We start from the raw sequence: 13841 nt of genomic DNA, 5'->3' as shown, positions 1-13841 counted from the left end.
ACACGTGGCACACACAAGCTCTTTGCTTGGACCACCAGCAAACACCCTGGGAGAGCACGGTCAGTCATCAGTTTACATAGGCCCTATCTCGTCACCAGTTGCAGCGTCCTCCCAAGCCTAGGGATCCGCCAATGAATACACCACACACACAGGACTATGTATTATATGTCTTTATTCTTCAGCATGTAACCGTGAACCCACATTCTAAACCTGCATTCACTTCGCTAAGTTCTGAAACTTAGATCATCACTCTACAAGGTCTTTCAGGATCCAAAAAGGTTCCATCATACATTCTCACAAGAGACGACACATACCATTGTTGATCCACATGTCAAATTAAGTGTAGGTCTGCAGTTTGTTGTCTTGTTCCCCAAAATGTTTTCATGAAATCCATATATATAAATATATTATATCTCGACTCAGAAGTGAATATCTCATGGCCTTGTGAAAGAGCAAATAAATCATATTGCACATAACCAGCAAATTCACTTTGAAATAGTAAAAATACCACTACTGCAAACAATTTATTTACAATTCAACTCTAATATAGAATTCAACATGTTGTCTGTTGTGTTAAAAGATTGCAACACATCACATAAAGATAGGCAAAGTCACTGTGGAATGATATTTTCTTGCCACTGTGCACGCATGTATTCAGACTGTCATGTTGCTAAATCTATTTTGACTTATCTGCAGGTACCTTTTGTTCGTTACATAGAGAAAGGTGTCTCAGTGCTTGTAAGCTGACATTCCAATAAACATTCCTTGAAGAGATATCACTTGATGGTAAATAATAAACCTTTGATGAAGCACTTCATCACCTCCCAGACTATAGTGTCATTGCGGATAGAAATCAGATTTCTACAGAAAAAGAGTATGGTCTCAATATCCAATCCTGGCTTTCACAGCAACACTCCATTTAATTATGATGCACAGGAGGGTAACCGGTATTTGTGACTATGTAGGTTGCATACAACTCCCTGAAGCTGGTCTTTTAGTCATCAGCTGAAATTGATTATGAGATATATATATATATATAATCACTCTCTCTCAACTTTGCCCTTATTCCCGGTATTTTACATGGCCACCTCAATGCAGTTGCAAGAATTAGTTATTTTATTTATCCACCTGATCTTCCCATGCCAAGTGCTTACAGTATTCTACTTTTGGAATGCCCTGATCGTGTTTTTTTGGGAGAGAGGTGGTTTTTGGAATTAGAAACCATGAATCTGGAGTGGATGAATTTGAAGCACATTCTAAAGTTCATAGTTGTGTTTTGTTTATTAGCTCATAATTATTGTGAAAATACATTTGGTCCGAGTGACTGCTTTTCAATAATATCAAACTGCAAACTTTAAAATGGATTTACATTTATTTTGTTTTTTATTTTTTGGTTCAGAGTAGTTACTCTTTTCATTTACTGCTTTTTACATATTTCTTCACTTTGATCTCTACATGGAAGACACATCAATGTAACCATCCTTGATAGCCCTTGAACGTCTGCCATTTAGCCCTTTACTGCTCGTCCATGCAGTCGCCAAGTTCACTCATTTTGGCGGCTGCACTTCCTTGGCCCCCATAAACCGACAAGGAGAGAATCCATTTTCTCTTACCGATATCTCCTTGATTCATTCATCCGTTCATTTCCACCACTATTTTCACCACATGATTCTTCACTGGACCCTGCCTCTTCCATTGATTTTGCAGTTGACCTTTTTCTTTGCACCACTGATAGCCTTTGTTTAATTTCCAGAAACAAGACACTGATGAAGGATTCTAGGCCAGATGTACTATTGGTCTGGTTGCAAAAAGCAGATGCAAGTTGTTTTGACTAGAAATGTATTTTGTTAAAGGGCCTGTCGACTAACACGTCTCTGTTGGACCTGGCTTTTTTTGCAGGGTTATCCCACAAATGTTTTGCCTTCTTTCTCCTATTTTTTCCAAACTATTTTTGTTGGCCTTAGGACTTTGGGAACCTTACCACCGCTAACCAGTGCTAAAATGCACATACTCTCTGTCTAAAATGTATTGGTGATCAGTTTCTCCATGTTTGGCATATTTGATTTACTAGTAAGTCCCCGGTATAGGGCACCAGGTGTGCCCAGGGTCTGTAAATCATATGTTACTAGTAGGTCTGCAGCAATGATTGTGCCACTCCCATGAGTATCCCCGCAAGCATGTCTCAGACCTGCTACTGCAGTGTCTGTGTATGCAGTTTTAAACTGCCATTTTGAACTGGCAAGTGTACCCACTTGCCAGGGCCAAACCTCCCGTTTTACTACATGTAAAATCACCCCTAAGGTAGGGCCAAGGCAGCGCCATGTCTCGCTGCTGGAGAACCAACGCAGCTCCATCAACACAGAGCGTCTGGATTTTCCAATGCATCGTCCCTGGGGCGCCAGTTTCTCATCGACTCCGCACTACAGTAAGGAACTGAGGCTGTGTGTCTGGAATTCAACGCATCGGCTTTCCTGTGAGTAAAGAATCGACATATCACCTCCCCTGCTAGTAAGAAAACAATGCATTGCCTCTACTGCGAGGAAGGAATTTACAAATCCCCTACCCTGTGTAGTAAGGAAAGCTTTGCTTTTTGGTACCTCTCCTCCCCTCTGGCCTGAATCGTCTTTGTTTTTTACGCATCCCAGGTACTTTGTGCTTAAAAGATAAAACCATTGATTCTTATGGATTAAGACTCATTTCAACTTTTAAAAAAGTGGTACTTTTACTTGTGTATGTTGGATTTTTGTTGTTTTGCTCTTGTGTTCCTCAGAAAAATATTGGCAATTGTTTAAACTGGTTTGGAGTACTTTTGTGGTATTTGTGTGTGTGGGTGTGTGTATAAATGCACACACAAATACTTTACACATTGCCTCTGAAATAAGCCTGACTGCTTGAGCCAAGCTACCAATCTTAGATGTGAGACTCCCTTGCTCTGACTAGAGTGCGGCTCCCTACTTGGACAGTATACAAACCAAAGCCATCTAGAGACCCCATTTCTTACAGTCTCTTACAAAAACGAAGGAATCGGAGTGGGCCACAGTTTGACCTACATAATCAATATTAATTAGATCAGTTGCAAAGTACCACTCACTCGGGTTGGCCACAACCACACAGATGGTGGCCTGCAAAAGTTTGGGGGTGATAAGTTTGTAAAATATGAATTTGTTATTTCCTTAAAGGAAGCAGGGCTGCTTTAAAAAAAAAAAAGTTTTCTTTTTTTCAAACACTTCATTTAGAGTTAGTAACAGCTCCTGGGCCACTGCCCACTCCCCTGGAAACTTGTATCCCATTTCACAAAGGGAAGGGGTCCTTATTTTTGCAAATAAGTTTTATTACCTGAACTTGGGAGTCTTTAACTTTGCAGCTGGAATTCCACTCTCAAACAATTGATGCATCTGGTACCCAAGAGCAATTTGGAAGGGACGCCTACAATACACAACTTTCAAACCCATTTTAGGTGTCACTAAAACTACATTGACTCCGTCAATGGGGTTGGCATGTAGGCAAAAACTTTTACTGCGGTCACACTCTGAATCAGAATGTTTGTAACAGAATGTTTGTAATTGCAATACGTTTCATGCAGATCTTACTTTCTGTGTACAATCTCCGAGCAACAAAGGGAAAAATTACTCCGCACATGGCCGGTCATATTCTCCAACCTATGGCAGCATACTTTCGGAAAATTACAATTTCGGAAAAGCATTCTGAAAATGACAATTTCGGAAAAGCATTCTACATGCATCAAAATGTGTTCTACCAAAGAACTTTAACAAATGTGACAAAATGTTTGGAAATTTGAAAAGGATAGTAAAAAGCACATTTTGTTTGAGTTTCTGAGCTAAAACAGGATTCCCACACTATAAGCCTACAAATGGTCACATAGCAAATTCTTTATTTCATGTTGTCACTGATTTTGTTGCGATTAAAAAAAAAAATGTAAATGAAGCTTCTTATAAAGTTCGATGTGTGTTTTCTTTTAGTGTGCCATGTGTTCTCTGTGCCTGTTGTACATGGTTTCCTTAATGGACTGCCTGCTAAGACTTTGTGTGAGTGCGGCTGTGTTTACTTTTGTACCCTTTTGTATGATGTAAAGAGGCTTTGAGGCCGCATTTTTATATGCTTCAGCTAGAAAAAAGATAAATAAAAATAACGGAAGAGTTCCAAAGGTGCCTACTGGTGATGTCACATGTTTAAGGCGGTTCCAGAGTCTGTAGCGCGAACTTAACGTGCGTGTGTGTGTGTGTGTATATATATATATATATATATATATATATCCTCCACTGGTTTGCTAAAGCCACATTAGAAATTGTCAGTTTTACACTGAGTTATGGCATTTTTCTTGATCATATGCGCATGTTCACATAAGTGTCTGGGTTGGCAGGCATCTCTCTCCTTTTTATTTGTGATTTGGGGCTGATTGGCCAATCTCTTAAATGTAAAGGCTGCATCCAAAACAATGTGACGCAGCTCTTTTTTTGTTAGGAAAAAATCACTGAAGAAATATTTTAGTACACTGAATACTGACTAAATGCTTTCTAGCTCAGTGGAACTCCCTAAGCATACCTATTCTAAGTCGCATGCATGTTTGCCTTAATCTCTATTGTTACCTTTCTGAGACTTGACCACATCTCATTTCATAGATCACAACCTCTCCTTGTTTGAAAGTGATGCCTCTGTAACCTAAGGACACCCAATTTCCTCTTGGTCATCTATTAATCCCACCAACCATATGCATAAACTCACCCCGCAAACCTAACTCTTATTACTTTAATCTACCACAAATAAACTGAAGTAAGTGCATTGAGTGGTTTACTTGAAACCATAAGATTTGAACCAGTAACCAACATTAACAAATACCCACTAGGTTAACCACTACCATGCGTTCTGGGTCAGTGTTCTTGCTGGTATAAAGCACCTCAAAGCCTTGTCTGGGTAGTAGAAACTATATAAATGTAATGACATTACAAAATAATGTTTAGCACAAGAAGGCCAATGCAGACCAAGGGGGCTGTATCCATACCAGAATTTCATGAAAGCCACTTACTATTTAAATAATTCCTCATTCGATGGAGCGTTTTAAAATATATTCTACGTTGATGTCCTGAAATTCTGATACAGATCAGGCCCTCATGCACCTATGTTGGAGTCTCGCATACTAACTAGCCAAAAATGTGAACAAACGTAGTTCTGGTGTATATTTTTTGTTGTGGTTATATAGAAGTGTATTTGTGAGATGGTTTGATGTCTGTATTATTTATTATTTCATTATTATTATTATTTTTAATTTAGGATTTGTCCCTGCGCCAAAAAGAAAGAAGAAAAGAATGGTGAGTTGTTTTCAATCTCTTTTTGGAACTCATTGGCCTAAAGTTGAGAGGCATTTGTTGCTGGAACTGGGTTTGTATTAGAGATGCTGGGATGATGTGATGGAGCCAACACCAGAGGTATATGAGACCAAGGGCCAGCCGTATCAAGCAATTTTGCATTCGCAAACGGTGCGAATCGCAAATTTCGTCCGTTCCGAATGCAAAAATGCCTTTTAAGATGTATGAAAGGCATTCCCTGTGCAATTTTAAGGAATCGCAAAAATAGCGATTCCTTAAATTTGTGTCCACATTTAGAGAATCACAAATTGAGATTCTCCAAATAGGAAATCGCAAATAGGGAATTCGTATTTGTTATTTCCAAAGCACATGTATCAAGCATTTCCTACATGTGAATCGGACATTTAGGAAATGCAATTACCACCAAATCCAGTTTGGTGGTAAGCTTGTGCAATTTTTAAAAACGCAATATAAATGCATTTTAAAAAATGACATGTAGCGCACACTTGCCCCTAGGGCATGTGTGTGCTTCACATGTCTGAAAATATTTTTTGGGGGTGCATCAGAGAGGGCCTTAGGCCCCCAGCACCCTGGGGTTTGCTTTACCTAATTTGTGAATTCCTAACTGGAATTTGCAAATTGGGAAATGCAAAACTATTTTCACATATGGGCCTAGGATGATAGAGTCCCATTCCCTATTTGCAATTCTGTAATAGCGATTGCGAATTTTAAGAAATTTCTTAAAATTCGCTATTTAAGAAATGCAGGAGCTTGAGACATCTGGCCCCAAAGCCTCTGTGGTGGCTATCTTGCTTACTGCTGTACCATTCTGTGGGATTTTTGTCTTTACCACTATTGTAAAGCGAGTACAGGAAATGGCTATGTACATGTTATGGTTTTCAAGAGCTGTCACTAGTGGCTGGAGCTTGCATCACAGCATATATCTGGAAGCTTGTCCATTTACTTTGTTTCTACTCCCCCATCTATACTCCTCCTTGGTGCTTTATTTATCTTTTCTCAAATTCCTTCTCCACTCTTTTCCTCTTCTCTTGCTCTTCTCCTGTCTTCCTTCCTCTTTTCCTTTTCTTCATCGTTGACTTCTCGTAATGCAGTTTCTTCTTCTCTCCACTTTATTTGTCTTGCCCTTTGCACACACCTTTCTCCCTGCTTTCTCTTCTTTATTGCTTCTCTATTGTTTATTGTGTATATGTCTCGCTTCTCATTTGAACCCCTAAAGTCCACCATATTCCTTCATTTTTCTCCTTTTCATTTTGTTCTCATTTTCTGCATTCCTTTTAACAATACTTTATTTGCAGTTTAATTCACGTCCTCTCCCTTTGTTGTCCCCACCTCTTCTGCATATGTTTTCAGATTTCTCTTTTCTCCTCCTTCTCCACTTTCATAGTCTATCACTCATATCTTCATAATATTGCAACCTTTTCATTTAATCTTGATTCAGCTTGTCTTTATTGTCTACATCTTTTTCCTCCCAAATCTTTAACAGACATTTTTCACCACAAATAGTTTGTGTTGATTGTAGTGGAAGTGATGGACAGAGGCCTCATGGCCAGTTATTGTAAACTAGCATAAACATTTTGGCAAGTGTAGGAAAGTAGCCTCTTTCTAGCTTGGCTACCCCCACTTTTGGTCTGATTGTCATTGTGTTTGACTGTGTTCACTGGGATCCTGCTAACTAGGACCCCAGTGACTGTGCTCTCTCCTCTGGATTTGGTTGCAGTAACTTTTCTTCTTACAGTTGGCATATTGGTCCCCCCATATATGTACCTAGGTACCCAGATCACTGGGGTGCAGCAGTTATTCTGCCACCTATAGGGAGCCTATGCAAAGGGTTCCACAGGCCTGCCATTGAAGTCTGTAAACTGGGTGCAAGCATCCGGTTTCATAACAGGCCACTGTAAGTCACACCTATGGTAGGCCCTCTCAGCTTAGAGGGCAGGGTCAGGTACCTGTGTGTGAGGGCACCCCTGCACTAGCAGAGGTGCCCCCACGAACTCCAGCCCCATTTTACTGGACTTCATGAATGCGGGGACGCCATTTTATAAGTGTAACAGACATAGGTCACTACCTTTGTCCAGCTACATAATGATAAATCTGAACCTGGGCATGTTTGGTATCAAACAAGTTGGAATCATACCCTAATACTGTTGCACGTATTGGAAGTATGATTCCATGCAGTCTGGAGGCTCCTTAGAGGGCCCCCAGCATTGCTACCACCAGTCTTACATAGTTTCCTGGGCAGTCCAGCTGCTGTCACCCCCCCAGACAGGTTTCTGCCCTCTTGCAGCTTGATCTGATCAAGCCCAGGAAGCCAGAACAAAGGATTTCCTTGGGAGAGGGAGGTAAAACCCTCTCCCTTTGGAAATATGTGTAACTGGCTTGGGAGGGGTAGCCTCCCCAAGCCACTGGTTTGCTTTGAAGGGCACATTTGGTGCCCTCTGTGCATAAACCAGTTCACACCGGTTCAGGGACCCCCATTGATGCTCCGGCATAAAACTTGACAATGGATAGAAGAGTAACTACTCCCCTGTCCATCACCACCCCAGGGGTGGTGCCCAGAGCTCCTCCAAAGGGTTCCTGGGTTCTGCCATCTTGATTCCCAGGTTGGCAGGGAATTCTGGGGGCATCTGAGTGGCCAGGTCAGGCAGGTGACGTCAGAGACACCCTCTGATAGTAAGTTACCAGGTTAGGTGACCAAGCCCCCTCTTTGGGCTATATAGTGGTCTTCATCTGGGGTGGGTCCTCCGATTCAGCTTGCAAGATTCCAGCAGGACTCCTCTGCAGCCTCCACTTCGACCTCTGGCTATTGAAACTGTGTCTGGACCCTCCAGGAACAGACATTGCTGCTAACTTGGAAGAAGACTCTTCTGCAACTTTGTTTCTCCAAGTCCTGCCAGCTTTGCAACATTTCCCTGGTTGTGCATCCTCAGAAGACTGCAACTCTTCAGCCTGCACAAGAAGAAAAAGGAATCTCCCAAGGGGTGAAGGCATCACTCCCCTGCATCCGCAGCTACCTGTCTGCAACGATGACCGGCTGCGTCTCCCCTCATCCTGAGTGGCATGGATTGTGCATCACAGGTGGTGGTCTGGAGTGGTCCCCTTGGTCCTCTCTACTTTGTTGGTGGTATGACCTTTCCACTCCGCATGACAGTATCGCAGTGCACCGTGTCCTTTGCAGCTGCCAAGGCTTGTTTGTTTCACATCCAAGGAGAACTTCAGGCAATGTGTGCCTCCTGCAACTCCTGGGCCTCTGCGTGGTCCCCCAGCGACGTGGGAGCAACTTCTGTGGTGCTGTGTGGGCTGCTTCAGCGACTTCTGTGTCCTTTTCCTGTGGGACACATTGGGGTGCTGCCTCTGTTCATGTGGGCCTTCTGCGATGCAGAGGGTCCTCTGTGACTCCCCCTCCTTGGTAGAGTCCTCCTGGACCTTGCTGGTCCCCGGCAGCACCTTTTTCCCTCCAATCGTAAGTTTGCTAAGGCTTGTTGGTGGAAATCCCTCACTGACACATGTCTGCAATCCAACTTCCGGCATGGGACACCTTTTGCACTCATGAGGAACTCTTCTCCGGCTTCTGGGCTGCAGTGCTGACCTGTCTTCCTTCTTCGTCGACCAACTCCAATAAGTACCTCTGGGTGGGTAGTTCCTCCTTGACTCCACAGACACTTCTGGACTTTGTCCCCTCTCTCCACAAGTCTCCCTCCTCGGTAATCCGTTGCTGATTTCTTGCAGTCTGTTCTGGGTGTCGTCGTCTTCTTCTTTTCATCCTTTGGGGTGGTTTTGGGGAAATCCAGTGTTTTACTCCTGTGTTCCAGGTCGCTGGGGGTACTGCATTACTTATCTGTGTGGTTTCCTAGTACTCCCAGCTCCCCTCTACACGATTTACTTACCTAGATGGGGTCCCTGTGTTCGCATTCCACTTTCTTAGTATGTGGTTTCAGCTCCCTATAGGGCTACTGTTGCTTATTGCTATTTTACACCGTTTTCCAACCTTTTTATGCCAGAGAGGTAACCTTTTTTATACTAGAGCGACAACCCTCCATTAGGAGGTAAGTAAATGCTATATATATATATATATATATATATATATATATTCCAGTCTTCTCACCCAATTAGATAAGAAATCAAGACACTAGACAAACAGTTCCAAAATGAATTAAAGCAGATGAAAAAATGGAATTCCTCCCAACGCGTTTCAGCCGTAGCCTTGTTCACGGATGGGGGTGTATTACAAAAAACAAGTATAAGTACAAATATATAGACATAAGAAAAGGACTCATGCCACAATACATATGTATATCACCCTGAAAACAAAGGTGCCATCTTGTAAGGGTAAATAAAACAAAATATCTCTAAAGGGATACCATAAGTACATACATGTTTCTTTGTATCTAAGTACTAATTCCCATATCAACACAGTTATATGTAAATGTATGCTATATAACATTAAATTACATATTATACATTTTTAAATTTTTTAACTGTTAAATACGTAACCTTCTATACTGTGAGTATTTTGTTAGATTTGGTACCCTCATCAAGATTAAATATTCTACATCTAAAAGAGAAAACCCCAAGAGAAGTTGTGATACTATTACAGTGGAGATATATAACAAATCTCCACAGTCTCAAGCAAAGAAGCCCGAAGAATAAAAAAATTAGCGATTTTAGCTACCAAGATGAGTATTCCTTTCCTCACTAAGATTCAACCCCATCGGAGACAGGGTCATGAATTTAAAAATATATTTTGATTCAAGAGTACGTAACATTCTCTGTCTATCTCCACCTCGTGGGTTAAGTTTAATTTGATCACAGACCAGGTAAGTGAGTAATTTTTCAACACCTTGATGTACCTCATGAAAGTGTCGTGCCACAGGGTAGTTACGGTCAAAGTTACGGATTGCTCTTATATGTTCCAACATTCTCTTTTTCGCCTTGTGAATCGTACTACCTACGTATATCTTATCACATGGGCATCGTAAGCAGTACACACAAAATTCCGTGTTACATGTGCAGAATCCTTTTATGGCATACTGCTCTCGACCACCACCCCATGTTACATTTTTGCAGTCTTTACTGTATCTGCACGCTTTACATTGGTGGCAGCAGTAGAACCCCATGATATCAGATCTCTCTCTCATATGTTTAGTGTTACTCAACACCATATTGGGACTAAGATTATCCCTAAGCGACCTGCCTTTACGGAAAGTTAATGCTGGATTTGTACATACAAACTCTTGTAAATCTGGGTCCGTCTGGAGAATATGCCAACTCTTATTGAGTGCTCTCCTCAAATTAAATGTTTGATTAGAATAGGTCGTAATAAAACTAATCTTTTTATCCGTTGTGGTACGATGCTGCATACGATATAGTAGTTCTGACCTTATCTTTCCTTCAACTTTATCTACAGCCTGCCGGATAATGTTGGCGCTATATCCTCTTTCCCTAAATCTTGTACACATTGTCATACATTCTTGTTGGTATTTTTCATCAGTGCTACATATTCGTCTAGCTCTTAAAAGCTCACCATACGGTATACTTCTGATCAGATTGGGGGGATGAGCGCTCTTAGCATTCAGCAGGCTGTTCCCTGCTGTTTTTTCCTATACAATCTGGTATGTACCAGGTTATTTTCAACATTTAGTTCAACATCTAAAAACTGAATAGATGTGCTGCTATGCTGCTCACACAGTTTGAGGTTCCATTGGTTGTTGTTTAAAGTTGTCACAAAATTAAGAGCCGAATCTGCATCACCTTTTCAGATGATGAAAATGTAATCTATGTATCAACACCATAATACCACATTATCCTCATAGATGGCTATATTAGAGGATATCTGCTCCTCCCACCAGCCCATGAACAGGTTCGCGAAGCTGGGGGCGAAGCATGTACCCATCGCGGTTCCTTGGGTCTGCTTGTATATTTGACCGTCAAATAGAAAAAAGTAGTTAGTGAGACAATACCATATCATGTCGCAAATCATTTCAGTATGCATGAGGTATGATAAAGATCTTGCTCTCAAGTAGTGTCTGACTGCTCTGATACCCAATTCATGCTGGATACAGGTATAAAGGCTAGTGACATCTAAGGTCAAGAATAGAAAGTCATCTTCCCAGTCCAAGCCATCCATCATTCTGACAAATTGTGTTGTATCCTTCACATAAGAGGGTAAGCATTCCACAAAAGGTCTGAGGAAAAAATCTATATATTGTGAAGTGTTTTCCAGCAATGTTGGAACATATAAGAGCAATCCGTAACTTTGACCGTAACTACCCTGTGGCACGACACTTTCATGAGGTACATCAAGGTGATGAAAAATTACTCACTTACCTGGTCTGTGATCAAATTAAACTTAACCCACGAGGTGGAGATAGACAGAGAATGTTATAATAGTATTTACTTACCTCCGATTGGAGGATTGCCTCTCTATTATTTTCCGATTCTGTGTTCCAAAATTAAAGTACCTTTATTTTTGTACAACCAAGTGTTTACTTTCTTGTGTGTAAGTACTGTGTGACTATAGTGGTATTGCATGAGCTTTGCATGTCTCCTAGATAAGCCTTGGCTGCACATCCACAGCTACCTCTAGCGAGCCTGCCTTCTAGACACTGCCTAAACTTCATTAGAGGGGATACCTGGATCTGGCATAAGGTGTAAGTACCATAGGTACCCACCACACACCAGGCCAGCTTCCTACAGCAAGCAACAAAGTACCACTGAGAGTAGCACAGTCTCACTGGGCGCAAAACTTCCTTCACAGAGTTTGGCTGAGTAAGTTAACAAGTACAGGCAAAGCCAATAGCTGCCTTTAAAAGGTATTGACAAAAAAAAAAATGCTTGATGTTGATGTTGAAAAGCATCAACTGAAACAAATGTAAGCTGTTGCATGATTACACATGGATGCGTGTAAGTCGCCACACCTTTTTGGGCCCAGTGCAGTGCCATATGTATGCGCATCCACCATGAAGAACAGCCATTTAATTACATTTGTATACAGTTCCAAGATGGTGGGTGACCTTATTGAAGTTGCACATTTTTTGTATGTTTTTAATTTACAAAGGCACATCTATTGGAGGAAGAGGCCCGGTCGCAATTTGAAACAGCCAGACCCTCCTAAAACGTTAGAATAAAATTTTAAAAAGAGCTGTAGAGAGGGGCTAATGGTTTGGTTGAAAAATGAAGGAGGGGTGGGGAACAATTAAATGTCGCGGATGGTTGGCACCCGGCATAGAACAAAAGAGCAGCAACAGAGTGATCGGGTGATAGAGGAATTGAATAAAGACCAAGTCGAATGGGAGAGGAGGAGGTGGAGGAAGCCATGGATGAGCTTGTGTGTGTTTGAGCAACACAGAGCACAGGGGCGGGCTAAGTGAAGTGGGAGTTGGTGGAGGCAACACACACACACTCACCTTCTGTTACCAAATAATTTCTGTAACAAAACGTCAGATGTATTGGCTTTGTCAGTACTTGTTTGATGAGCTGATCAGCTTGAAGTCTGTTTCAAAATCCATAGACAATAAACTTGTTCTAAGCAAGACAACTAATTGGAGATGCAGGTCAATCGGTTGGCAGAGCGAGCCGTGCTGTGGTCTATTGAATGTTTTTGGTGAGCTTGATGTTATGTTGGGTTAATGGCTTTCAAGTTACAGAACACCGATTTGAATTTCCATGTATCTGTAAAGTGCATAGATTAAATTTAGTGAAAGGGGTGTTGAAACCATTCAGAAGCAGTAAAAACTAACCTGAAAGCCTATGCTTATGAAGAACTGAAACACATATGCCTTCTTCAATATGTGTCCACTACGTCAGAGTTCACACCAAACACTCCTATAACAGCATTCCAAATTTCACCCCAAACCAGAAATTTCAAATGACTCACTATATGTAGATGTTACTAGTAACCTTAAATGCAAATAGTTATTGTTGCCTAACAGTGCTTTGTGTTTTCGGTTTTGTAGGTCCAGGAGATAGGCGGATGGAAATAAAAACAGTAAGCATTGAAGAACACATTCCGTCTTTCTTGTTGTCTTTGTTTGGCTGTTCATGTTTTCCCTTCCCAATTTTTGAAAAACGGACTTTGGGAGTGACAATGAAGTCTTTCAATGGCCCCGCTCATGTTTCTTATTTATCTTATACCATGTTCTCAAATGTCATACAAAGTCATACTATTTTTGTGGTTTCCTTAGTGAAGGAAGATCTTATGTCTCTCTCAGCAACTACACTGTTGAGCCGGTAACCCTGAATTCTGTTGATTAGTTAAGAGAGTAAATTATCTGACCAATTATCTTAAAGATAACTCTCTTCCGTTTTCCACAAAAATACATAAAACAATTTAATTGTGAATGTGTAGTGCCATTAGTGCAGAGTTCCAGTCCACTTCACTCTTGTCTTTCTCTTTAGAAAATCTACAGCAGTGGCTGCTTCTCAGCTAAGGCAGTGGAGCGTCACCCCATTACTTTGTGCAGTGCAGAAAAAAGGAAAAAGGAAATGATAACGTATTGT

At 41.3% G+C, this 13841-nt stretch overlaps 1 protein-coding gene across 1 annotated transcript in view; it reads left to right on the top strand.

Moving 5' to 3' along the window:
* The window catches only part of C3_1H11orf52 (chromosome 3_1 C11orf52 homolog), a 151508-nt gene that overhangs the window by 82655 nt on the left and 55012 nt on the right, over positions 1 to 13841 (top strand). The window contains exons 2-3 of the mRNA XM_069224999.1: positions 5290 to 5327; positions 13298 to 13329. Coding sequence (XP_069081100.1) covers positions 5290 to 5327; positions 13298 to 13329 — 70 coding nt within the window. The remainder of the gene's footprint in view (positions 1 to 5289; positions 5328 to 13297; positions 13330 to 13841) is intronic.

Source organism: Pleurodeles waltl, chromosome 3_1 (assembly GCF_031143425.1).
Source record: "Pleurodeles waltl isolate 20211129_DDA chromosome 3_1, aPleWal1.hap1.20221129, whole genome shotgun sequence".
Classification (NCBI taxonomy): Eukaryota; Metazoa; Chordata; class Amphibia; order Caudata; family Salamandridae; genus Pleurodeles; species Pleurodeles waltl.
Note: the sequence above shows the minus strand (reverse complement) of the source record. Positions and strands in the feature narration are given on the sequence as shown.